At 42.0% G+C, this 27,364-nt stretch overlaps 2 protein-coding genes and 1 non-coding gene across 3 annotated transcripts; 1 reads left to right on the top strand and 2 right to left on the bottom strand.

The window, feature by feature from the left end:
- The first annotated feature begins 1,479 nt into the window (after positions 1-1,479).
- On the top strand, positions 1,480-14,799 carry asah2 (N-acylsphingosine amidohydrolase 2). Its single transcript, XM_047609018.1, has 21 exons — positions 1,480-1,608; positions 2,615-2,749; positions 3,660-3,763; positions 5,505-5,648; positions 6,984-7,160; positions 7,720-7,847; positions 7,953-8,030; positions 8,151-8,271; positions 8,344-8,469; positions 8,700-8,786; positions 9,956-10,060; positions 11,098-11,179; positions 11,268-11,383; positions 11,471-11,565; positions 11,770-11,809; positions 11,911-12,009; positions 12,151-12,246; positions 13,100-13,246; positions 13,452-13,508; positions 13,591-13,679; positions 14,238-14,799. The coding sequence occupies exons 2-21, from the start codon at positions 2,620-2,622 to the stop codon at positions 14,434-14,436; spliced, it is 2,220 nt and encodes a 739-aa protein (XP_047464974.1). The 5' UTR covers positions 1,480-1,608; positions 2,615-2,619; the 3' UTR covers positions 14,437-14,799.
- On the bottom strand, positions 13,911-13,993 carry trnal-cag. The gene has a single exon. It is a non-coding gene; the product is annotated as a tRNA-Leu (tRNA).
- LOC125022393 (protein FAM13C-like) lies at positions 14,503-27,089 on the bottom strand. The gene is made up of 11 exons (XM_047609027.1): positions 26,243-27,089; positions 23,394-23,748; positions 21,727-21,868; positions 21,438-21,519; positions 21,278-21,338; positions 20,500-20,620; positions 20,243-20,326; positions 18,780-18,875; positions 17,719-17,921; positions 16,610-16,711; positions 14,503-16,530 (listed from the first exon to the last, which is right to left on the bottom strand). The coding sequence occupies exons 1-11, from the start codon at positions 26,454-26,456 to the stop codon at positions 16,407-16,409; spliced, it is 1,584 nt and encodes a 527-aa protein (XP_047464983.1). The 5' UTR covers positions 26,457-27,089; the 3' UTR covers positions 14,503-16,406.
- Between the last annotated feature and the right edge of the window lie 275 nt (positions 27,090-27,364).

Here is a 27,364-nt window from a genome sequence, read left to right as displayed (position 1 = left end):
GACGTCAGCATCAGAAATGTACAAACAAATCAGTGCAAATACACTTAAGCAGCAGTAAACTGCAACTAAAGAGTTAAGGTTGTGTCAGTTGATGCAGATGTTAATCTCATCAGATGTTCTTTTATGAGCTACAACAACCATTGTCCCTGGAGCTGGTATTATCAGTGCTTTATCAGCGGAGGGTGTTTCCTGAATATTTGAACTATTACAGTGAAAGGTGAGCGCCTTGGAGTTGTTGTTGTGTTTTAGATCAGAGCAGATACTAACTGTTAGCACACAAGCTGTACTAAGCAGATGTCTCCTTCCCCATCCTTAATGCAGCGTTGCAGGAGAAACTCAGTTCATTATCAGCTTATGAAGTCATTCAAACTACAGTGAGGATCATACAGATATTTTAGGTCAGTCTGCCTGTTAGCTGATTTTATTTTTTTAACATTTATGATGCGCATGCATCAATCTGTTTCGGTCAATTGTTTATTTGCGATGTTGGTCAGATGATCCTTTTTTGCGTTTATGGATTTGGTGACGTCTTTGCTCTGGCTCTGGAGCTCAGGCAGGAGTGCTCCTCTTTGTCTTTGCAATGATGTTAAAAAAATCCCTTCACGCATTCTTAAAGGGATTGTTGCTGCCATATATGGTCAATTCAGGACGTTTCTGGACGCTATGTCTCCTCCATAGACCGTATATAAATATGGACTAAACACGTCTCCACCATGATGCTACTTTCCCAGGGATGCGGGCGGCAGAGTCTGATCAGTACGTTCTGAGGGCGATGCTCCGCCCTCACTTCCTCCAGACTCAGCGTGTTTTAGTTGAATTAATCCTACGCTCTGCTTTGCCTCCACCAGATACAGGGAAATGCTGGATTATACACTGAACTTACTTTTAAAAGTAGTTTTTACTGCTCTCACAGTCCCACAGGACCCAGAAAAAAAGATTAGAAAGACAATATGAGACGAATAGCAGAGAGATTAAAAGATTTTAAAAGAGGGTTTTTTTTTATATGACCAGGAGAAGACAAAGTATTGACTGCTTTCATAAGAGTTGATAATTTTTGTGTATCTAGTATTTTAAACCAGTAATACTGACGCTCAGACGGCAGCTGTGGTCAAGGCCCTTTCACACTAGATGGTGATTCTATAAATGTGTCTATGAAGCTGAATGTTGGTGAAGTCTGATCCGGACTAAAAGGAGTCAAACGCTAACAGTATTTATTCCCTTGATGTCAAATGATTAAAGTATTTTTGTCCATTTATTTTATTTTTACCTCATATTGTTTTTCATACAGTCACATTCATACAGTTCGTAGCTGCTTGTGATGCTGCTGTTATGTAACAATAAATAAAAGCTTCCTATCTGTCTGTAGATATCAGTAGATATCTGGTTTGGAAACTGAAGGACAAAACCATTTAAATTCATTAATGTCTTTATCACTGAGTCCGACGTCTAATCTCTGATATCAGGTTTTGACCTTTGGAGCTTCTACCTGCTGCAGCCTCAGTTTATCTTCAGGGAGATAACGGAGGACAAGTTCACTCTGAGGAAAATCTCCTCAAACACACACTTTCTTTCTCTGCTGGGATTAAACTGAAGCTTCACGAGCTGAAGGTGAGTACGAACACGTTGTGTTTGATTCGCAGCTCAGCGTCTGACTTTACTTAGCTTTTATGGTTTTAATTGTGTATCTAAAGGAGGAAAAGACAAAAAACTGAGAGGAAGATATAGAACAGTGATAATAATAATAATAATAATAATAATAATAATAATAATAATAATAATAATGAGGAGGAGGAGTCAAGTCACATAGAGAAATATTTTTAAAAAATAATAAATAAACTCAATAATAAACAGGAAAACAAATCATTGAAGAGACTCGGGAGGTTTAGTTGTAGCTCAGTAAACAAACAAAGAAAATCTAAATATTTAAACATATTAACATGATTAGTTTTCTAGTTGTAGGGTTTTCAGTGTGGTGGTTCAGCTTTAATCCGTCTCTCTCCTTCTAAAATAACTTCAGCATCTTTTTGGGCTCAGACATCTGGAACTATTCCTCTGCTACTAAAAACTGAAAACACTCTTCTTGTTTTTCGGAATCTGTTCTGTTCAGAGACTTTTAAACTAATCACATAAACGTTTTGCCAGAAGTCATTCTGTGGATGATAGAAGCTGCAGTGATTTAAGTCATAAATATTTCCCATAATAACACAGATTATATAACGATCCACGTTCATTGAGCCAATCAGAGAAGATCCAGGAAACAGTTTCAGGTCTAATCAGGGTCCAATGTGGTCTACAAGGTCCCCCTCTGAACTGGTTTATTAGGAACCATGAAGAAGAACAAGTGTCCTAATGTTGTCTGATGTTATGTTGATGATGTTCTACTGCTCTAAATACATGTTTACATTAGTTTAAGGACCAGGAACCAGATATGAGACGTTCATTGATCTGGATTTAACTCAGGAACATTAGAAACTAAAACCAGTCGTCCTGTAAAAACACTCCAGGGTTGAAATGTGTTTTCAAGTATCTCAGCGGGAGTGAAGGGTTAAACATTCTATGCAACGTGATCAGAGCGGATTTATTCTCATTGCTGAGTGAACCGGTTTGTTTTCAGACACAATGAAGCGCAGGAAGTCGTCGTGTTGTGGAGCCTCTTCCCTGGAGGTGGCGCTCTCCGTCCTCTTCATCCTCGCGACGTTGGTTTGTGTGACGATGATCGCGCTGTTCGTCACCAGGGAAACGGCCACAGGTAAACAACCACCTCCGTGTTCAGCTCCAGATGATCTGATCTGGTCTGATCTGATCTGATCTGGTCTGACGTGTATAAATATAAAACACTTCCAACAACCAGTGACTCAGCTTCATCTCCTGTTTTGCCCCGTGAACACGTTTTATCTTTGAGATCAGTTTGACTCCAGAAATTAAATCAAATATGTTCATGGTTCTTTCTGTTCGGACCTAAATATCTATTTAAATAAATCAGGCCCACATCCATCCAGACCTGCTCCCTGTTACTATGGAGACGCATCCAGATCACCATGAAGTTTTATATTATATAACTTTATATCAGGTCTGAGTTCATATTCTTGTTCTGTAGAACATCTGGAATTAACAACTATTATCACTGTGTTTTATTCTGACTGTGTAGTGCACAGTCGCTTGTATTTTATTTATTTATCATTAATATTTTGCTATAATCCGGCATATTTTCAACAGTATCCTTCTTTATTGTTGTTCATCAGTGTGTTTCGTTTAGTTTGTCCCTACCCAAATTAAATCAGTTCAATTCAGTCTGGAATAACATGTGTCCCATGTGATATGTGTCCCCATTAAATTAGTCATTAAATATGAAAAAAAAGAAGAACCATGGTGTTAATCATATGTTTAAGGATTCAAGGAAATCATAAATACATAAATAATAGATAAATTATAGGCAGCTAAAAATAAACAGGAATGAACGGTCATAGTGTTTGTTTTTTCCAGAGAAAATAATCACATAATAATAATAATAATAATAATAATAATAATAAAGGTGCCAAACAGATAAGAACACCATCAAACATCCCCCGCTGCTTCATATTAGTTTCTTAGCTCATGAATCCAGTTTGAATCCAGTTTTAAGACTTCTGTGTCTTCATCCCTCCATGTTGTCCCCTCAGGTCCAGATCCGTCTCCTTCCCCGAGTCCAGAGCCTCAGTCCAGACCTTATCTGATCGGAGCCGGTCGAGCCGACTGCACCGGACCCCCGGCTGAAATCCCTCTGGTTGGTGCCACGATGCTGCTTCACAAACTGATGAATAGTTAAAAGAACATACGTCTGTACAGTAGATGTCCTTTAACGTGGATGGAGGCTTCAGCCACATCCTCTGGTCCAGAGGAAACCGACTCATCCAGACACTGGTCAAACACACCAAGCAAAACTACACTTATTTATTTATTTCAAAGCAATAGCAGCTAACTCCATCTGTAGCCATTAACACTGTAACAACACAACAAAACAACCACACGCACAAGAAACAAGAGAAGAGCATATAACTTATAACGTGTTATATATATATGTTTATATATGTGTACACACTACTGCACAAAATTAGTGCACATAGAAGTTCTTGTGTAGAAGAATTGAGGTGACATACAGATACAGATGTTCGCAGATGTTCTTCCCTGTCCGACGCCGGGGGAATGAGAGGATGTATGTGAAACACACAAAGTTGTGTTTCTATTATCTGTATTAAACTAAAACAATAACTTACAGACAATCAAACTCCAAAGTCTGACAGGGTGTGTGTGCACTGATAATCTTTATGGTTTGCACTGGAACCTGATATCAGTCTATGTATTTATCAGACCTCCTCACACACACCGAGTGACTCAGGTTTGATTTTTACCTCCACATTTTATTTCTATGGTTGAAATAAACGTTACATCATTAACCTTCACTTTAGCTTTAGCCTGTTAGCTTCACGTTTGATCAGTGGGCTCAGTTAGTCTCTGCAGTTTAAAAAATGTTTCAGATCAGTACGACATAAAAGGGTATAACAACCCAGCATCATATGTCCTCGTACGTGGACACTGGTATTATTTCATCATTTATGTTATAATAAAGTCATCAATGTGGGACAAAAATATAAAAGTGTTCGTTTTGATGCCTGAACACGACTGAGCAAAACCAGAACAATGAAGTCCCAATGTCCTCAAACTGCTAATTAGCCACGTTGTAGCTCGTTGCTATTGATAGAAATGTGTTAAAGTTGTTTAAATGATCAAACTAGAAATGTTAATATGCATAAATAAATCAATTTTAACTGTACAGTTTGATGATGTTTGTTGATGTAGTGACCCTTTGCCACCACTAGATGGCAGACTGAAGTGTCCACTAATGAGGACAACGGGTTTAAGTGAAGCAGAATAAGCTAATAAAACCTAAACCGTAATGTCCCCATATGAGGACACAGGGTCTCGGGAGGTTCAATAAAACAGCCCCACATATTCATCCAGAACATCTGTTACACACAATAACCTGTAGAAACTGATTAGTCTCAAATAGGAAAGAGACGAGTTTAAGTGGCTTTCTATCATTTCTATGTTCATACTCACATATTTATATTTAAATACTTAATGGAGTCAAACTTGAGGCTGTAGATAAATAACAGGATGATGTGGAGTTAGTCTCAAATAAACATGATGATTCTTCTCTGATGACAAACAGCTGCTGCTCATTTTCAAGAGAAAAACTGGACAAAATGACAAAAGTTGTGTCTTTGTTTTGAGATCTTTATGGATTTCTGTCTCTTCTTTAAAGCTTTAAATGCTCTTGGTTCATCCATGTTTTTGTTTTCATAATCGTGGGTCAAATGTTGTGTCACTGTGTTGTTTATCTGTGTCTGGTTCTGTCTGATTGTTGTTTGTGTTGATGATTAACGCATCAGTGCTGATTAATGTGCATCTTCCCAACTCAGTAAACTAATAATAAATGAATAAACGTGTGTTTGTGTGTGTTTCAGATGGGATACGCTAACCCTCAGCAGACGGCTGCAGGGATTCACACTCGTCTGTACAGTCGAGCTTTTATCGTGGACGATGGGCAGCGGAGGGTCGTGTTCGTCTCTGTGGACGTAGGAATGATATCGCAGAGGCTCCGACTGGAGGTACAAACACCAGCATCTACTAAATATACTAAATATATATCACATGTACATTCGTGCCCTGGAGCTGATCTGGTAATAATTTGTTTAATAGTAGCCTTCAGTTAACTGGTCTTGAGTCTAGCGTGGACCCCTCCGGGTACTAGCTTTAGTGTTGTCAGCAGAGGAGCACAGACCTGGAATTTAAATATTAAGGTCACTCAGTGGTTTGTATGTTGTCGTATGTTGAAGATATCTTCTATTAAAAGCTTTAAATATTTATTTATATTTATATCCTTTATTTAACCACATAAAAGCCTCTTGAGGTTAAAACCTATTTTTTAAGGGTGATCTGAACACAACGGCTTCAGCAAAACACACAAAACACAATATCTACCTTTCACACATTTAATGGATTCTTTGTACAAAATGACAAAAAATTTATGTCATGTAAATAGTGTGAACTAAACTAAACTAAACTAGGAATGCACTGATTCGATATTTGTATCGGTATCGGTACCGATATCGAAGACAATTCTAGATCAGGTATCGGATCCATATCGGTAATGGATGTTTAATTCCCATTTGCACTAAACTGTATTAAGAGCTGATTGCTATTTATTTTGAAAGTCTAGCAACCAAGCTAGTGAAGCTATTGTTTCAGCTCCTTTATTTATTATTTAATATTCATTTTGTTTTACATTGGATTTTGAATCCTTAATTGCACTGACTGAACCAGTTACACTTGTTATATTTTCATGGTTAAGATTGTTTTACTGGTGCACAATTATTAAATAAATAAATAATTCAGTACATTTATATCTGTTTATTTGATTAAAAAAAAAAAAAAAAAGGAAAGAAATGTTTAAGTCAAGTCTGATGTTGCCATTGCACCAAAGAATGATCCCAATCTTTTCCACACAATGAAACTTACCGTTTGTTACCATAACTCCGGCTGTTTTTCCTGTATCGGTATCGGCCGATACTAAACCTCAGATTTCAGTATCGGTATCGGTGGTGAAAAAGGCGGATCGGTGCATCACTAAACTAAACTAAACTAAATTAAACTAAACTAAACTAAACTTCGGACACACTAATCATCTGAACTAGGTTCCCTAACCATAACTCCACATTTAGATGCTCCTGAACCAGGTTTAAAGTTTTCCAAGGATCAACAGAGTGACCAACGTGGTGACTACACCCAGACTTCAAACCATAACTGCAAACTTTTACCTAAAACCTTGAGGAGATGTTGAGGAGCCGTGTTTTGGAGCAGGCTGTTAAATCTAATCTAATCTCAACAATCATTTCCTTCTCTAGTGCTAATGTGTGTGTCTGTGTGTGTCTGTGTGTGTGCAGGTCTTGAAGGCGTTGAAGTTGCGGTTCGGGGATCTGTACCAGCGGGATAACGTGGTCCTGAGTGGGACTCACACCCACAGCGGCCCGGCCGGATACTTCCAGTACACCCTGTTCCTGATCAGCAGTAAAGGCTACATGAAGGAGGCCATCGAGCCGCTGGTCCTCGGCATTGTCAGGGTGGGGGCTCCACATCCACATCACATCCACATTATGATCATGATGAGTGGAGCTTCCTGGGATTAATGCAACTAAATGTTTTCATTAGTGACGCCTAGTGGCAGCTGCAGGGAATTACACTCCTGTCTTTAACCCCTTACCTCTAAGTGTATAGTCCTGAGGTTTGATCTGGAATAATTCCACCTTAAACGATCTGAACCCTGATTCTGGAAACACAGAGGACCTGAGATAAAACTGGTCCACAGAGAATCAGACTCTCTGGGATTTAGAGGGAAGGTTTTACTTTTTCTAGACGGTTTTCTGCCTCTTGTTTCTTCAGAATCATGACGGATGTTTAATAAATTAATAAATTAAAGTGAAGGAAGGAAGGAAGGAAGGAAGGAAGGAAGGAAGGAAGGAAGGGAAGAGGTTGTGAGCATGTGGTGCAGATATTTCCTTCGTCTTGGATTTAACTTTAAACACATTTAAATGTTTGTTTGTTGCCGTGTTATGTGTTGTTGTCAGAGTATAGACCAGCCCAGTCCGGTCGTAGGTCTGACTGTGAATGATTTGCTTCCAGAGTATAGACATAGCCCACCACAACATGAGGCGGGGCAGGATTTACAGGAACCGGGGGGAGCTGGACCACAGCAGCCTGAACAGAAGTCCTCACTCATACCTGAACAACCCCGAGGACGAGAGACTCAGGTACGACTGATCAGTCTGGTCTCAGTCTGCAGCGCCACCATGTGGTCGGTACAGTATTGATTCGGCTGCTGAACTATCTCATCGTGTTGCTGCTGATGCCTCCAGGTACGAGGGAAACACAGACAAACAGGTGCTGGTGCTGAAGTTCACGGATCTGAGAGGAAACGGGATCGGTATGATCAGGTACACGCACACACACACACACACACACACACACACACACACACACACACACACACAGTCATGTGTGCGCTGTAGCTGCTTAAATAAAGGTTATTGTCATTGTTGCCGTTATTGTTCCAGCTGGTTCGCCGTCCACGCCGTCAGCATGAACTACACCAACCGCATGGTGAGCAGTGACAACATGGGCTACGCCTCCTACCTGCTGGAGCAGGACGAGAACCCTGGAGAACTACCTGGACAGGTAGGACCAGAGGACTGTCCGTCTCTCTCCGTGTCTGAGCTGTGTCTGACCTGTGTGTCCTCTCCGTCTCAGGGAGACTTTGTGGCCGGTTTCTCCTCCAGTAACCTTGGAGACGTCAGTCCCAACATCAGAGGACCTCACTGTGAGAACACGGGGCTGCCCTGTGACTACCTGAACAGCTCCTGTCCTGTAGGAGGGGTACATACTAACACACTAACACACACACCTTTATACTTCTATCTTACTGAGGACACTCATTGGCATAATGCACTCTCCAGCCCCTAACCCTGACCATCTCAACTAAAGACTAACCCTAACTCCTCACTTCCCAAAAATGACTCAAACTGGTCCTCAGTACGTAGCAAGAACAAGAACACATACACTAATGTGTGATTAATAGAGACTAATAGTCTGTGTGTGTCCAACAGACTAAGATGTGCAAAGCGTTTGGACCTGGAGACGACATGTTTGAGAGCACGAGGATCATCGCACACAACATCTACAAGAAGGCCAAGGTACCACCCATCTATCTATCTATCTATCTATCTATCTATCTATCTATCTATCTATCTATCCATCCATCTATTGTGGGGCCCCTGGTCTGACTGTAGACAGGTTTACGGGGACGTTGTGAGGGGTCTGACTGTGGACTGGTTTACGGGGACGTTGAGAGGGGTCTGACTGTGGACAGGTTTGCGGGGACGTTGTGAGGGGTCTGACTGTGGACAGGTTTGCGGGGACGTTGTGAGGGGTCTGACTGTGGACAGGTTTGCGGGGACGTTGTGAGGGGTCTGACTGTGGACTGGTTTACGGGGACGTTGTGAGGGGTCTGACTGTGGACAGGTTTGCGGGGACGTTGTGAGGGGTCTGACTGTGGACAGGTTTGCGGGGACGTTGTGAGGGGTCTGACTGTGGACAGGTTTACGGGGACGTTGTGAGGGTCTGACTGTGGACAGGTTTGGGGGACGTTGTGAGGGGTCTGACTGTGGACAGGTTTACGGGGACGTTGTGAGGGGTCTGACTGTGGACAGGTTTACGGGGACTTTGTGAGGGGTCTGACTGTGGACTGGTTTGCGGGGACGTTGTGAGGGGTCTGACTGTGGACTGGTTTGCGGGGACGTTGTGAGGGGTCTGACTGTGGACAGGTTTACGGGGACGTTGTGAGGGGTCTGACTGTAGACAGGTTTGCGGGGACGTTGTGAGGGGTCTGACTGTGGACAGGTTTGCGGGGATGTTGTGAGGGGTCTGACTGTGGACAGGTTTACGGGGACGTTGTGAGGGGTCTGACTGTGGACTGGTTTGCGGGGACGTTGTGAGGGGTCTGACTGTGGACAGGTTTACGGGGACGTTGTGAGGGGTCTGACTGTGGACAGGTTTACGGGGACGTTGTGAGGGGTCTGACTGTGGACTGGTTTGCGGGGACGTTGTGAGGGGTCTGACTGTGGACAGGTTTGCGGGGACGTTGTGAGGGGTCTGACTGTGGACAGGTTTACGGGGACGTTGTGAGGGGTCTGACTGTGGACAGGTTTATGAGGACCAGATCTCGTTTCCTCCATACGTCCATGTCTAATGTCCATGTCTAATGTCCACGGTTCTGGGTCCTGGGTGGTTGACGTCAGGAGGATCTTTGAGGTGAACAGGATGTGAACCTCTGACTGTGAGTTTGTGCCGCTGCCCCCTACAGGAGCTGTACGTTAATGCAGTGGAGGAGGTGACCGGCTCCATTTACTCTGCTCATCAGTGGGTCAACATGACGGACGTGACGATCCAGATCAACGACACTCACACGGTCAGCACACAGACTTTATATAATTTTATTTATTTGTTTAATTAATTAACTTAATCACAGGATCTGGATCAGACGTCCAGCAAACATATCATTGATAGTTTTCCGGTTTATTATATTTAGTTATATTTAGGCAATTTTATTTTATTTTATTTAGTTTTTTGGCATTTTATTAAAATGTATTCAGATCTTAAGTAAGATAAGATTTATAAAAGTCATATTTTAACATTTTTAAAAAATATTTTTCCAAATTAATCCACTCCATTTATGAAGCTCAATTTTAAATAAACACAGAGGTATTTTCCAACGTGCCATACAGTAAGATAGACTCAATAAAACATAATAAAAAACATAAAAATAATAAAGATAAAGCACAGTAAAACATAATAGACAGTCCATCCCTGATAAAATATCTGCACACATAAAATGAACAACCTACATGGTATGAAAAGCCAAGAAAAAGAGACGGATTTTTTATGGATTATCCCTCTTTAAAGTGTTTTATGTTGTGTTATGTTCTGGATAAATTTGGTTACTAATGTCATGTCAACATTTTAATATTTTGTTTTTGTAGGTTTTTTGTAGGTTTTGTTGAATCGACATTTGTTTAATATTTCTGGGATTAATTTATTCATAGTAATAATATTTATAATAAAATATAACATGTTAGCACCATATTGATGTGTTGTGTAGACCAGTTGTTGTTGTTGATCTTAGATAGATAAGATTTAAGTCTTTTATTTGTAAAAGTCATATTGTAACATCTGTTAAATATTTGTTCAGATTTGTCTGATATTTTATTTATTCACTCTTTTTAGTGTTTTATATTAAAATTTGGAAATCTGAATGGCTTAGTACTATTTTACAAATATTTTTATTTTACTTCAGTTTTTCAGTTATTTTAATACTGTGTTTTTGTATTTTTAGTAGATTTGATAATTGTTTGAATGTTACGTTGTATCAACATTTAATTAATATTTCTGGGGTTATTTTATAAATTGTAATAATAATATGAAGTGTTTGCACCATGTCTTTGTCAGGTGAGGACATGTAAACCAGCTCTGGGCCACAGTTTTGCAGCAGGAACAACAGATGGAGGAGGAGACCTGAACTTCACTCAGGGTGATTCTATTGTCACTCTACTCACATCCTGCTGTAACTCCACTGCATCACTTTCTAATTTAATAAACCCGTATGTCTTATCGTGAAGGCGCCGTGGAAGGAGACCCGTTCTGGGACGGGATCCGAGACGCTCTAGTGGGAGCGCCGTCCAATGAGACACAGGAATGCCATCATCCTAAACCGATCCTGTTCAGCACAGGGGAGGTGAGGCTGCTAAAAAAACTATATAATATTAGTTGTCTGCTGATGTTAATGTTTGGTAACAGTCTTTGCTTGTGTCGGTGTGTGCAGATGAACTGGCCTCTGCCTTGGCATCCCCAGATCATCGACGTCCAGATCATCACCGTCGGATCTGTAGCGGTCGTAGCGGTTCCTGGAGAAATGACGTAACAAGTTCCTACCAACACCACAAATAATAACTAAATACATTACAATAACAAGTTAAAATAAGAAAAGGTTCAACTCTTTAGAGGGCTAGGAAGTCCTGCTAATTACAATAACAAGACTGCTAATAATAATACTAATGTTAATAGCATAACAGCTAATAACAACCCAGCTAACATGATCCTGACAGTGCTTTGTATTTACAGCACCATGTCAGGCCGGAGGTTACGAGAAGCTGTCAAACAGGTGAGAACATGAACACAAACTTCAACACCTGTGACACATCATGTGACATTACTGTGCGTTATTAGCGTGTTGTTACCGTGTTGTTACCATGTTATTACCAGGAGCTTCAGTCTGAGGGGGCGTTCAAAGACACGGAGGTGGTGATCGCTGGCCTCAGTAACGTCTACACTCACTACATCACCACCTATGAAGAGTACCAGGTACAGTGCAGCTGAGGATCATGGGAAGTGTAGTGTTTAGAAACTGTATAATCAGAACAATGTCCCAGATGTCCCATATTAAATTAAAACTATGCATGATGTGGGCTGAACAGACATTTATATTTTACATTTGTTTTTCAGGTGCAGCGTTATGAAGGAGCCTCCACCATCTTTGGTCCGCACACGCTCAGTGCGTACCTGCAGAAGTTCAGAGGCCTGGCCAGAGCCATCGCTCAGGTGAGACTGGATGCTACGTCTTTAATCCATGTGGGGAATTTAAATAATCAACATACTGATGAACATTTAAGTGGCTATTTGTCTCAAACTATTTAAGAAGATAATGAAAAATACTTCAAAAACAAACTAAATTCAAATCAAACGGTCACTGAGGCACTCGGGGATTTAAATCAGGCAGGAATAGAGAAAAATGTACAATGTCCAAGCAAAAAAAATAAAAATAAAATAAAACTAGAACCCTTCCTAGTGCCTGGTTCACCCGTCCCTTTCTTCCTCTATTTATAACCTCACCTGGTGTACCCCAGTTACCTGATACCTTCAAAATAAAAGCACTAAAAAGTAATCAAAATAAACTGAAATGCTAATATCAGAAAAGTCAATCAAGACATTTGATAGAAATAAAAACAAGATATAAAATGCTTAATAAAAACCAGCAAAATAAAAGCATGAATAACAATAAAAACATAAGTAAATAAAAACATATTTCAAGCGAAAGCAATGGTGAAAAAGTGTGTCTTAAGATTTCGTTTGAAAGTTCCAGCAGAATTAGATCTCCTGAGACCCTCAGGTAGACTGGACCATAATAAACAAAAAGCAGGAGATCTGAATCTGAGGATTTTGGAGGCACATATATTTTGAGCATGTCAGACAGATAAGGTGGACCAAGGCCATTTAGAACTTTAAAAAATAATAAAATATTTTTAAAATCTGTTCTTTGGCTGACAGGTGACCAATGGAGTGACTTTAAAATATGTATTCAAGATTACAAACGAATAACAAATAGCTCCAACAAACACAATCAGAGAAAAATTAACTTTTATTGGAAGTCTAACTGTGATACTTTTGTTTTCAGGACCGAGTGTCTGAGCTGCCGGCCGGCCCTCAGCCTCCCTTCTTTGACAATCCTCTTAATCTGATGTCCTCTGCAGCCGTTGACAAAAAACCACCAAACACCAACTTTGGAGACGTCCTGCAGCAAGTTCATCCCGTTTATAGACCGGTAGACATATTAATTGTTATTTTACACAGAGCAAAGTATCCACAAGATGAAAGTTGGAATAGAAGTAATTTGCTGAAACTCATTTACAGCTACTGCCACTGTGAACTAATAAAAACTAATAGAACAAGCTACTTGAATTCATCCATATGCTGATGATATTCTGCTGTTTTTATGAGAACAAATATATTTTTAATGTGTTTTTCAGGGTGATGTTGCTTCGGTCACGTTTGTAGCAGGAAACCCCAGACACTCTGGAGATATCGTAAAAGTCTTTATTATCTTTTTATCCCTCAGTTTATTTATTTCTTCGTTTCCTTCGACTCTGACATTTTGAATCATTGCAGAGGGATAGAACTTTTGTTACTGTGGAGATTTTTGACAGCACAACAGAAACCTGGGAGGTTGTCCACACAGATGCATCATGGGAGACCAGGTAGGTTAGTTTGTCGGTGAAGAGAAAATATTCAGACCTCACGTTCAGATCTGATCCCACCCGATCCATCTCTAAGCTCCTGTGTTAATTAAATAAGAGTTGGGAGATGATCCAGAGTTAGAAACAAGCTGGAAAGAAACATTAAGTTCCTCTTTATTTCCGACTTTAGTTATTTTAGATAAAGAAGGAAAGAAAGAAGCATCAAGGAACTTCAGCCGTAGACTAAAATTATGTCAGAAGTGGGATTCGAACCCACGCCTCCAGGGGAGACTGCGACCTGAGCGCAGTGCCTTAGACCGCTCGGCCATCCTGACACATTTGATTGACGGAGGGAGGGAGGACAAATGGGAAGGCTGGAAGGAAAGGGTGAGTGAAGGAAGGAAGGAAGGAAGGAAGGAAGGAAGGAAGGAAGGAAGGAAGGAAGGAAGGAAGGAGAACACGTGGTAATGTTGATGTGAGGTCTGAACTTAGTCTCACTGTGACCGACCTGAAAACTAAACATGAATCAAAGGTTTAAACGTATCTGAGTCCTGATGTCTCCTCTCTCTGCTGCTGCAGGTTTCATTGGCTGAAAGGTTCGAACCGTCAGAATAACGCCACCATCGAGTGGCACATCCCCCTGTCGGCCCCCAGCGGCTCCTACAGGATACGACACTCTGGACACTACAAACAGATGAAAGGCTTGAAACCCGTCATCACTCCCTATCGAGGATCATCCAATGAGTTCAGGGTCACTGCCAGCTTCTATCATCAGTGAACGGATCAACACTCAATTAAAAAAAAACTAAATTTGACTTAAAATACTAAGAAAATGACAAAATTCTGTAAATAGCAAAAATATTTATTTGAAAGTGGTCTGTATAGAAATCTGTCTGACAGAATTACACAACACGAGGACATTAATTATCATCACAGCAGAGTCAGGATAAGGTGTGAACATTGACGTGCACTCAGCATTCAACAGGTTTAAACCTCAGCAGGATGTTGAGCTTCGGTTCATGACGACACACCGACAATGTTTGATAAGGAACACGGATCTGGTTCCTAGAGGACAGCGTATAGATTATTGTATAGAGGCTGGATTCTGTTCATGGTCATTAAACACACATGTTTCTTCACAGTCTGGTCCAGATTATTCATCTCCAGGGGCTCAGGTGACTTTATCATGACTTTATCTTTATCCATGATGCAAACATTTATCTACAGCAGATGTTCTGATGCAAACATCTGGGCCAGTATTCCTCCAGGTCCTCCTCCAGGTCCTCCTCCAGGTCCTCCTCCAGATCCTCCTCCAGGTCCTCCTCCAGGTCCTCTGGTGTAGCTCCTAGCTGAGGCTGGAGGAGTCTGGTCAGAGGAGTGACTCCAGGACATTTGATGAAGGAGTGATGTCAGTGAGGTGTGGTTGAGCCAGTTGCTACGTATGAGGCATCATTTCATTGATCCTAAAAGCTTCTGGTGCTGATGTCATAGAATGGAGTCACATCTCATAGACTGAATCCTAGAATCTGATCTCTATGAAGACTGAAGCTTTAGAAATAATTACCCCGTCCATCCTTCCTTAAAATCTGTTTCCTTCCTTACTTCTTTAAGTCTGTTTCCTTCCTTCCTTCCTTCCTTCCTTCCTTCCTTCAGTCTCTGTTAAATAAATAGCAGATCTACTTTAAAACCATTGTTGCTCTTCATCCATGTGGTATTAACCAGGTAAAATGTCTCAGGGGTTGGATTCCTGCTCGATCCAATCATTCAGTGTTTGGAGAATATCTCTCCTCCTCTTCTTTCCACCATGTTCTCCTCTCTAAGCCTCTTAAAGTTCTCCTCCCTGCTCTCAGCACATCTCACTGCAGAACCTTCTTTAGGAACCTTTCATCTTTACCTCCATCTAGGAACAACTGAGAAAACATCAGGGTTCTAGTTTAATGTTCTTACAGTTTGGCCTCTAGGAGAAACTCTTTGCTCTGAGAACATTTAGGAACCGGACCCTGAAGCTTTTACCTCCGAGTACAGAACATGTTGCATATTAACACTTTGGATAAAACATAAAAACTCCTTTTCTTTCTAACTTAAAGTGCTCCGATATAAATACAGATGCATCTCTCTGCACTCACATTCAAGACTGAACGTCGTCAGCTCCTTCACCTGAACAGTGTTCACCTCCTTAAACTCATCTTAAAAGACTAAAACGTCTGTTTCTTGTTTAGATTTTTTTTTTTTTTTTTTTGCTGTCTTCAAAAAATCTAAGCAAAAAGAATTTCATAAAGCTGGCTCCAGAGAAACGTCTCCACCACTGAAACACTGTAGACTTTGAACTGGAGCAGTTTTGGTCTTTTTTTGGGCTGAAACTCCTCATAATGTGGTGGCTATGCTACGCTAGCTAACTTCAGTTTATTTACCTCTTATTGCTTCATGAGGTTTTTTGAGATGACAGAACATTGACTCTTGAGATTCTTTGTGGTTTTTCTTTTAACGGAAGCAGCTCCCCAACATTTTAAAGTGCTTTCAGTCGGACTCAGACTCATTTGGTTCATAGAAAACAGACATGGAATAAATACAGATGTACAAAACGACAGAGGAGCTGGTAGGTTTCATTTTAGACCAGCAGAGATAAGTCGGGGCTCTGGCTGGATGAAGATTTACAGTTTGCTGGGTTTACAGCAGAAGAAGAAGAAGAAGAAGAAGAGAAAACTGTAGAGGAAGTCTCTGAGGACGCGTCAGGACTGAGAGGTTTCCTCACATGGTTTTTGTGACGTCCTGTTTGCTGAGGAGGACTTCCAGTAAACGGAGCTTTGCTTTGAGCTGCTTGTACTCCTGGTATTCCTCCTTCATCGGAGTGCGATCCTCCTTCTGACAGATTCTGTCGGGAACACGATCGCTTTGTTAGTCAAAGAGTAAAAAACATTAAAATGAATGAAAGTCAGGACGCCGGCGCTCACCTTCCAGTCTGACGGTAAAACTCGTCCTCAAACTCCCTCAGCGCCTTACGCCTCGTCTTCTTCTCTGCTCTCGTTTCCCGCAGACACACCAGCAGCTGAGCCCTGATTGGTTGAAAAGACGGAGAAACATTCAGACTGGACTTAACCAAAGCAGGAATAAAAAATATGACTCTACTTCCAAGCGTTGATCAGAATATAATTAACTCTGCTCTACCTCCACCAGTTAGAAAGAAATGTTGGTTTATACATTTAGATCCAGTTCCATCATAGATCCAGACTTTGTACACTACCAGTATTAGAGTCACTATCCTAATAGGCTAATAGGCTAATAGGTTTATTAAGTCATATTTGAACACTGTCAGAAAACAACAAAAAACACAATTTTCATCAGCACGTTTCATATTGATATTGTAACAGTAAATCAAAAAATGACTTAGGCAATCAAGCTGTTAGGCTAACGAAATGCTAACTACCAATAGCTGACTTTTTTATCCACAGAGGTGACGTGGGAGTGTTTTAACTAGTTAGTTTAATAAACATTTATTCACTCAACTAAATTAAAGTTTAGTCGAGTTTAAAATCAACAAAGAGGTCGGTAAGTTTACAGAACAATTTCTCATTTATTAGCTTTCACACAGAGCGACGCTTATTTAGACACTTCTACTGCTACCTACTGCTTCAATAGCGACTGTCAATCATCATGATGTCACACCATCAAAAAAACATAAATAAACACTTCATCAACATTATATTAATGACTAAAAACGACAGAAACCGTGTTTGATAAAAAAAAAACTTTTTGACATGTATGTTCATGTTTTAGTTTGGCCTAAGCCCCGCCCACTAACATGGAGAGGGTGGAGCCTATGACCGATACAGCAGCCAGACAGCAGGGGGAGCTCTAATAGCTTTGGCTTCACTTTAGAACACAAAGTACAAATATTACACTGCAACGTTTCCAGTAAAAGTATCAGCTGTACGTTGTGTTTCACACAGTTCTAGTGAGATTTTAGTGGAAACATGTAACACTGAGACCTAGGACGAAATGGAAACGAAATGTGCCGCCCCCCCGGTCTACGGGCTGTAGAGGGTCTCGGGGTGGGACTCACCTGGAGGCTTCGTGGAGGTTGGCCGTGGTGATGGCGGCTTGTTGACGGACGGCTTTCACCTCGTCTATCGGGGACACAAAGGCCGTGTCACTGTCCCGGTCGCTGTCCTCCTCCCCGGCCCCCGGCCGAGTCACTCTGTGGGGGGGAGGGACGGGGAGGACGTCCACCGGCGTGGACTCTTCATCGGAGCCGTCCTCTTCCTCCTGAGACACAGAAACATTTTTATTCTCCAATTTAACTTTTCAGTGAAAAACTCTTTCTTTTCTTTTTTAATAATTAACGACCTCGTTCAGACTTTAACCAACATCTGGTCTCACCTGGTCTTAATTCATTAAAAAGTGTCTCCACAACAGAACGAGCTAATTAAATCCAGACATTCTGGAGACATCGTAAGAATCTTTATTATCTTTAGTCTCTATTTATTTGTGTCCTTTCACTTTAGTTCAACTTATTTGTTTCTTTGTTTCCTTCAACTGTTACAGTTTGAATCGTTGCAGGACTTTTTTTTTACTGTGGAGATTTTTTTAATTAAACAACGGGGAGATGATCCAGAGTGAGGAACAAGATGGAACGACTCTCACACGTTAACGAGGACAGAAAGATTTATCAAAGCATCAGTCAGAGATGAAAACCTATGTCAGCTCCTGTGTTAAGGAATGAAAGTGTGTCCCTTGTTTCCTGATTCTGATTTATTTGTGTACAGTTACAGTTAGAGGCTGTGAGGTCTTTGGTTGTGACTTGGTTTTAGTTTTAGAGTGTGTGTGTGTGTGTGTGTGTGTGTGTGTGTCTGTGTGTGTGTGTGTGTGTGTGTGTGTGTGTGCGTGTGTGTGTCTGTGTGTCTGTGGTGTGTGTGTGTGTGTGTGGTGTCAGTGTGTGTGTGTGTGTGTGGTGTGTGTGTGTGTGTGTGTGTGTGGTGTGTGTGTTGTGTGTGTGTGTTGTGGTGCTGTGTGTGTGTGTGTGTGTGTGTGTGTCATGTGTCGTGTGTGTTGTGTGTGTGGTGTGTGTGTGTGGTGTGTGTGTGTGTGTGTGTGTGTGTGTGTGTGTGTGTGTGCGTGTCTTACTATGGTGCTGATTGTGGGGCTGGCACACAGTAGACGTTTAATCATCTGGTATCGCTCATAGAGCGGCTTCACCAGGTTCTTCTCCTGCTTCGTTCCCTGAGAAACAAACAAACAAACAAATGTCTTCATTTAGTTTTTGAATGAAAGAAGAAAGAAGAAGAATCTGATGTAATGTGACGCTTTACCCCAAGAATCAGTTCACAATGAATGGAAATTAAAAACAACAACATAATGAGCAGCAAAGTAATAATAAGATCAAATTAAATGTTTGTATAACTTTCATGACAGTGTGATAATCAAAGGTAACAAACATGTTTCATTAGATTTTCTTAATTGTTCTTTTAAATGTAAATTGTGGATTGGACACAACGTTCACTAAGGAAGGAAGGAAGGAAGGAAGGAAGGAAGGGAGGAAGGAAGGAAGCCACCACTTGATGGAGCTGTTTCTTTTTAAAAGTGTAAACATCTTTTTAACCTCCTGTTACGTTTTTTCTTGGGGTCAATTTGATTTAAACCTCCAGAAAATGATTGTAATTAAAAAGCGTTCCCAAGTTCTTGGTTTAGTTTGTTTGTTGAAAACCTAAATATCTCATTATAATAATAATGAAACAAAAATAAAATAATGAAACACATCCATCCAGACCTGTTTCCTGTTACCATAGCGACACATCCAGATCACGAAACCAGTGACTGACCTTAAACTAGAGAAGTGCTTATATCACATATAAGTTCATATTCTTCTTCTGTAGAACATCTGAAATTAACAACTATTATCTAGAATAACAACCATTAAATGAGGAAAAGTCACTAAATATGAAGCAAAATGACGATGTTGTTATTCTGCAGAATCAGTTTTAACTTCTGTTTATCTCCGGAAAATGGATGAAAAGTAAAAGTTTTCTCTGATTAATTAAGTTCACAAAGTAGTGACAATATGAAGATAATTAAGAAGATAAACTGTTTCCTCTGAGGAGCTGATAAAGACGTGTAGTAACATCAGCTGTTCTTAATTAACTCTCAGACTCTCAGAAATGAACTGGTTCTTGTGTCATCATCAGTTCTTTATTATAAACTGGTCTCATCTTGTTTAATCCCTTCATCTATTTATTTATTCAATTATTTACGACTCATCTTTTAACTTTAAATGATTAATATGAGTTTCTAATAAGCACAAACCCTTTTATTACCAGCAGATATTCTCTTTTATTCCTATTAATTCTTCTTTCTGCCTCATATTAATTGTAGTTGAGTCCAGGCATTTTATCTACAGACACGTTATTTTCCACACTATTTTCCAGAGTTTCTCTTTCTTTACTTTCTACCTGACGAGTTCATCTGAATTCTTACATTTGGTGTCTTCAGTGTCTGTTGCCTATAAATGAAAATGTTAAAATAAACTGAGTATTTCTGTGTTTCTGAGGTTTTAAGCAGCATCTGGCCGTGAGGATGGAGATGAGACGAACCGGTCGGCCGTGGAGACTCTCGAAGTAGAGGAGACATTTCTGCAGCGTGATCTTCTCCAGGACCATCTGAGCCTGAGTCATTTCCTGAGGAACCCAGAGACACGACGTGAGTTTACAGGAAACAAACGAAGCCCAGAGAACCAGAGAACCAGAGAACCAGGGAACCAGAGAACCAGAGAACCAGGGAACCAGAGAACCAGAGAACCAGGGAACCAGGGAACCAGAGAACCAGAGAACCAGGGAACCAGAGAACCCACCTTCATGTTGTCAGGGAGACCCAAAGCTCGTCTCTTCTCCTTCAGACGTCTGAACAGAGAATCCACCGTCTCCTCCAGAGAAGGACTGTGCTCCGACGCCCCCAGCTGGCCAGAGCCGTACCTGCACCACAAATAAGAATAACAATAATAATATAGATTATATATAATTATATTTTTATGCATTTTATCATTTAGAGATAAAGAGACGCACATTTAACGAAGAGATTTATTCAGATTCATACATGTAAACTGTTGCTAGAGACAGCAGCTGCCTTTTCTCTTCTTTGCTTCTCAGTTTTATTATGTGTCGTGTTATGAGCGTATGCTGATGTGCTTTAAGGGATTAATATAGTCTTCATAACTGTAATAAAGAATTTAATAGAGCTTCTTAGCTATACTATAATATAATAGTACCATAACACTAAAACAGTACTAGTAGTAATAGTAGTAAAAATAATGAAAAATAACATAATAATAACAAATTAATACTAATCATAATGATAATAAAAATTAAAATAATTGCTTAAAAAATAATGAAAAATAACTAATGAATAATAGTTGTAAGCGTCTAAAACTGGATTAAAAGATCAGCACATGGTGAAACCGAATCACATCCAGTGATTAATTAATTAAATTAATGTCATTTATCCTGCTCATGTTTTACGGAGCTTCTAGTTTAACCAGTTTAACCAGTTTAACCAGTTTAATGTGGGCGCAGGAATTAAAACGTCTCCAATGTGACACATTAAACTTTCTGTACGTGATGATCTGATCTCACCTGCACCCGTCTGAGTTTTCTGACTCCTTGGACTCAAACACCGACTGCCTCAGTCTCAGCTCTGCAGAAGAAGAAGAAGAAGAAGAAGAAGAAGACGAAGAAGAAACCTTTAAAGTGTCCGTGTTCTCAGGCCGTTGAAGGTTTTAATCTGTGTTTGTACCTTTGAGCTGTTTCCGAGCCTTGGCCAGTTCGTTCATCACTCGGACCATCTCTGGGTTGGAGTACTTGTCGTTGTGGGACGGCTGAAACCAACAGAGACAAACGTCATCGTCACCTTCATCATCTACCAACAGGATCCTCCTGGAGGAGGAGTACAGCTGGACGGTAACCATGGCAACCTCTACTAATTAACAGATGAACATGAGGGTGGAGGAAGACATGGAGGACGTGGACCTCCTCCTTTCTGATCTGGTCTCCACGGTAACGGCCCCGCCTCCCTCTGGATTTACCTTGTAGTTGGTCTCCTGCTCAAACTGGTCCTCGAACCTGCGAACCTTCTTCTTCAGGGTCTGGATGTGTCTGGTGAGAAACGGGATGGAGGACGGACACTCGGCCTCTGGTCCCTCCGTCCTGTCCCCACGTCCCCGACACCTGGACACAAAGTCCATTAAACCGTCAACACATCAGAGGACACGCACTCCGGTCCAAAGTTCAGATCCTTTATATGTGCTATATTCTTCAGATGACTCCATCTTATTCATCATCCTTTCTAATCTTGAACAAAAAGAACCCACAGTCTCCGCTCCCAGGACTTTTATCATTTTACTTTCCCTGAGGTCAGAACAGAAATGGGGAAGAAAGCTTTTAGATTTTCTGCTCCGGACACATGGAACATCTTGCAATCAGAGCTTAAGTCTGGTATCTCTGAATGTATTCAAATCCATGATGAATTCAGGAGTGTAAATGTTTTATTTAAGTGCAACTAATCTTGCAAAATCTTTCACTAATTCTGAAAATTCAATTGTTATTTATACATATATATATTTGATTAATGCGACTCTGTGTTGATACTTTATGTGCTGCCATTCTTGGTCAGAGATCCTGGATGTCAACGGGATAAACCTGGTTAAATAAAGGTTATAATAATAATAATAATAATAATAATAATAATAATAATAATAATAATAATAATAATAATAAAAACTAAAAGACATAAAGACGGTGAACTGGGTCAGAAACGTCTCTGACTTCAGGCTGTGGGTCAAAAGACAGAAGACGAAGAATGAAATGAGATGAATTAATGCAGCGGAAAGAAGGAGGTCAAACAGAGGCTGAGAGGAGCCACATCCACAGAGAACCAAGACCCCCAGGACCCCCAGGACCTGGTCCAGACCCAGACCAAGACCAGGCTCCTAAACTGGATCTTTAAACAAGAAACAAGAAACAGAACCAACAGGACCCCCAACCCCCCACCCCCCACCCCACCAATCAAGCCCAAAATCAAAACTATTAAATTATAAGTCAAACAAAAAACAGGTGATGAGAGGGAACCATGTGAGTGAACCATGTGAGGGAACCAGGTGAGGGAACCATGTGGGGGAACCATGTGAGGGAACCAGGTGAGGGAACAGTGTGAGGGAACCAGGTGAGGGAACCATGTGGGGGAACCATGTGGGGGAACCATATGGGGGAACCATGTGAGGGAACCAGGTGAGGGAACCAGGTGAGGGAACCATGTGGGGGAACCATGTGAGGGAACCAGGTGAGGGAACAGTGTGAGGGAACCAGGTGAGGGAACCATGTGGGGGAACCATGTGGGGGAACCATATGGGGGAACCATGTGAGGGAACCAGGTGAGGGAACCAGGTGAGGGAACCATGTGAGGGAACCAGGTGAGGGAACCACGTGAAGGAACCATGTGGGGGAACCATGTGGGGGAACCATGTGAGGGAACCAGGTGAGGGAACCAGGTGAGTGAACCATGTGAGGGAACCATGTGGGGGAACCATGTGAGGGAACCAGGTGGGGGAACCATGTGAGGGAACCATGTGGGGGAACCATGTGAGTGAACCATGTGAAGGAACCAGGTGAGGGAACCATGTGGGGGAACCATGTGAGGGAACCAGGTGAGGGAACAGTGTGAGGGAACCAGGTGAGGGAACCAGGTGAGGCTTACAGTATGTACTGCTGGCTGCATGGTGGCGATGGAGCAGTATCGGGGTCGGAGTTGAACCTCAGGCTGTGGCTGGAGCATCGAGGGGAGGGGAGGGGGCTGGGACCTCCCGCCAACAGCTGGAGGAGAGCACCTCCTCCTCCTCCTCCTCCTCCTCCTCCTCCTTCCGATCCATCTCCTCCTCCCCCCTCACCTCCAGGGCTGCTCCTCGGCGGGGAGTAGGGGGAGTGGTGAGGGCTGGGGGGCAGCCCCCCGTCGGGGGCGGTGGTGGTGGTGGTGGGCTGCTGGACCGGGTGGATGGGGGTCAACGGCTGGTGTCTGGGGGACTGTGGAGGTCTGGTGAGGACGGTCAGCAGCTCTGGAGACACATGGAGGACAATTTAACAAATTTAACAAAACTTTATTTAAATCACAGCTCTGGACGTAATAAACAAATATTTAAATATAACAGTCGTTATCATTAAGGGACAAAAGTCTCCTCTTCAAAAACTAAAATTACCACCTGCAGCCAGAACACAACTAGTTTCCAGGTTCACCAGAACTAGACCTGGAGGACCTCTGAAACCACCTCAGTGACTCTTGGACCAACCTTAGGACCAGGTAGAAACCTGCTCGCTGTCTTTAGACTCAACAAAACTGCCAGTAGCATCTACAACCACCTAAAACCTTTATAGGCCTCTATGACCTCACAGGATCAACTTAAACCGTGTCCAGAACCATTTAAAACCACCTCAATGACCAACAGAACCAACAAACACAGACACATCAAAACACCAATAAACCCGATCAATCATGTCCAGAACAAGGTCCATTAAGATCTACCCTCCAGATCCACCCAAGACACCAAGTCTGTATTTTTGTGACTAATTTATTCCTGTTTTATTCAGAGAACACTGAGAACCAGGACGAGACAACAGACAACAATACGGACAAATTGCACTTATTTTTCTTAAGAGATTAGATTTTTTTTTTGATAGTTTTTTAAATGTAAACATTCTCCTATTTCACTTCTTCTCACTAAAACAAATGGAAGAAAAATCTGGCAGCCAGTTAATTAATAATGATGGAAACTGATTAATCAACTTTAACGTGATAAATCACTTAAAACTTTAACGTTGCCTCAGAATGAGGCATGAATGTATCTGAGGTTTATTTTAAAAAACAGGAAGAAATCTGCAGGTCTGGATGCTACTGCATCTGTGGACGCTCTGAACTCCTCTAAACTTTGAACAGTTTAGATTGATTGTGTATTTGGACGCATGTGGAAAAGCTGCAGACGAAGTGAATCTGAACCGTTGTGTTGTGTTCCTGGTCCGGCCCCTTGAGACCAGACTGGGCTGAATGTGGCCAAACAGGGAACCTTACACTCAGTCCTCGGCCCAGTTAGAACAGAACAGAAAAGGACTTTAGTGAGTAGCTTTTTTAGTTTCATGAGAAGGATCTATTCTGAACAGAGAATCGGCTGAAAGCAGTGGAAGTGTATCAGAGCGTCTCCAATGCTCCAGGGTGGGTTTTAAATCTGTTCTATAAATAGAACGACAGTCAGGGGGAACAACAAGACCGGTGGTGGTTCAGGCTCCCAAACAGACCACTAGAAAAACCCTGGTTTCTGTGATGGACCTAGTCTCTGTGATGGACCTGGTCTCTGTTGACCCTGGTCTCTGTTGAACCTGGTCTCTGTTGACCCTGGTCTCTATGATGGACCTGGTCTCTGTGATGGACCTGGTTTCTATGATAGACCTGGTCTCTGTGGGTCAGACTTCAGTAACATTGTGTTTGATTAATTGTGATGATACTAAAATATCTTCTAGATCAACCCCTGGACCAGACCTGGACCAGACCTGGACCAGACCTGGACCAGACCTGGACTAGACCTGGACCCGACCACAGAGCTCACATGTTCTCCAAAGGTTCTTGTGAAACAGAACCAGGTCCACTCTCCATCTGGACATTAGGATCAAACCAAAGAACCCAAAGTTCCTCCACGTTGGGTTTTTACCTCTACATGCTACATAGCAATGCCAAGCTAACAGCCACCAAGGCTACATGCTATATAGCAATGCCAAGCTAACAGCCACCAAGGCTACATGCTACACATCAATGCTAAGCTAACAGTCACTGCAGGGTGGCTGCATTGTGTGTATTATCTGTAGTAGCACCATTAGACCACTAGATGGAGACTAAAGATTCAGACTCTATGAGTCCAGTCTCCATGTGGTTCATAGCTGATGTAGAATCATGAGGACAGACTCTAAAGGACCCAGGAGATGATAAAAACTAGATCAGTCACATTTGTTGTCAGTTGTTTTTGGATTTGATGAAATATTAAAACATGAGAATAAGTTGTGACATGCTAACTGATGCTAGCTGGTTAGCTCCGTCCTGATTGGCTGATCGTGAATGTTAATGACATTAATATTCAGGTGAAGGTGACCCAGGGGGATTCTGTCCGTCTGTTCTGGCTCCAAAATGCTTCTGATTCACTACAGGAGGCAACGTTCACACAATTCAACCTGTGGACATTTTATTTCTCCTGGACGTCATCACATTCTACCATTGAGCTCATTATACGATCCAGAAGAAGGTCTCATAATCCTGGTCTCTATCGACGGGTCAGACGTCAGAGACTGGATTCCCAGTGTCAGTGACACTATGTGAGGATAGATGTGATTGTATCTTAGACTAAAAGCTTGTTACCCTCAAAAAGTTTTACTGTATAAAGTGAAGAATTGCACTGGTCCATTCATGAAAATGTTCTCAGTAAGTTAAGACACCTGACGTTTATTTTACAGGTGGATCTTTCCCCGACGTGTGTCTCATATATTATATATATTAATATGTCAGACAGGTACCTGGGGGGCTGTTCTCGTCGGCAGGGGTGCTGTGGCACAAAGCCAACGTCTTCCCCTCCTTCCCTCCGAGCTCGGCCGGCCCACAGGGGCTCTTCTGCTCCTTGGTGCCCAGAGGAGGGGGGCTCTCCTCGGGGGACGGTCCCAACGAGCCCCCTCCCTCTACCTCCAGAGCCTGGAGCTTCAGCAGGGAACTCTGCAGGCAGAAGCAGAACATGCCACTGATCCAGAGATTAACCAGGTCCCAGGAGGAGTCCACCCAGCGATATATGTATAGATATATGTATATGTATGTATGGATCAGTCACTCCAGGTATTATCCAGGTCCCAGTCTCAGGAGAGAAGAAAAAAGACCTGATGTTCAGGAAGTAGTCTCCTCCTTCCACAACCCGGTGGATGAGTCACACAGCCTCACTGCCCATGAACTAGTCTGGTACCGTGCTGTGAATCCTTCTGGTCCAGCTCTCCTCAGATATTAGCCAGGTCCGCTCCACGTTGGGAATGATCCTCCCCCTCTCCCTCCGGCTCCAGGGTTTAGCCTGTTCCACTTAAATAAATACTCCCTCAGCCAGTCCAGGAATTATCCAGGTCCGTCCACACAGAGCTTTTAAATTTTCATCCTTCTTCTTCTGCACGTTCACGGCTGATGATGATGGTGGTGGTGATGATGTTGGTATCCTCCCTCCCACCCTGGATTACTCATCCTCCAGCCCTGAAGAAGGGAGGTGGTAACAGGATGGAGGAGGAGGAGGAGGAGGAGGAGGAGGAGGGCGAGAGACATATGGAGAACATGAGGATGCCTCTCTCCCTCTCTCTCTCTCTTTCTGATCGTGAGGTTTTTCCCGCATCAGAGGGGGCGGGGCCTTTTGCTGACGTCATTGTGTGTGTGATTCTCATTCATAAAAATGGAGGACGGAGGAAGAGGAGGGAGGGAGGAAGGAGGTGCAGCTACGTGCTTCTCCTCACACCCAGAGTTTAATGATGTGATCAGATAGAAAACAGGAGGAGAAGGAGGAGAAGGGGAGGAGGAGGAAGAGCAGAGAGAAGAAAGAGGAGGAGAACACAGAAGAGGAGGGAGAGGAGAAGAGGAGGAGGAAGAGGAGAAAAGGAAGAGGAGAAAAGGAA

The sequence above is a fragment of the Mugil cephalus genome, chromosome 16 (genome assembly GCF_022458985.1).
Source record: "Mugil cephalus isolate CIBA_MC_2020 chromosome 16, CIBA_Mcephalus_1.1, whole genome shotgun sequence".
In the NCBI taxonomy this organism is placed as follows: domain Eukaryota; kingdom Metazoa; phylum Chordata; class Actinopteri; order Mugiliformes; family Mugilidae; genus Mugil; species Mugil cephalus.
This window is presented reverse-complemented; position numbering and strand designations above follow the sequence as displayed.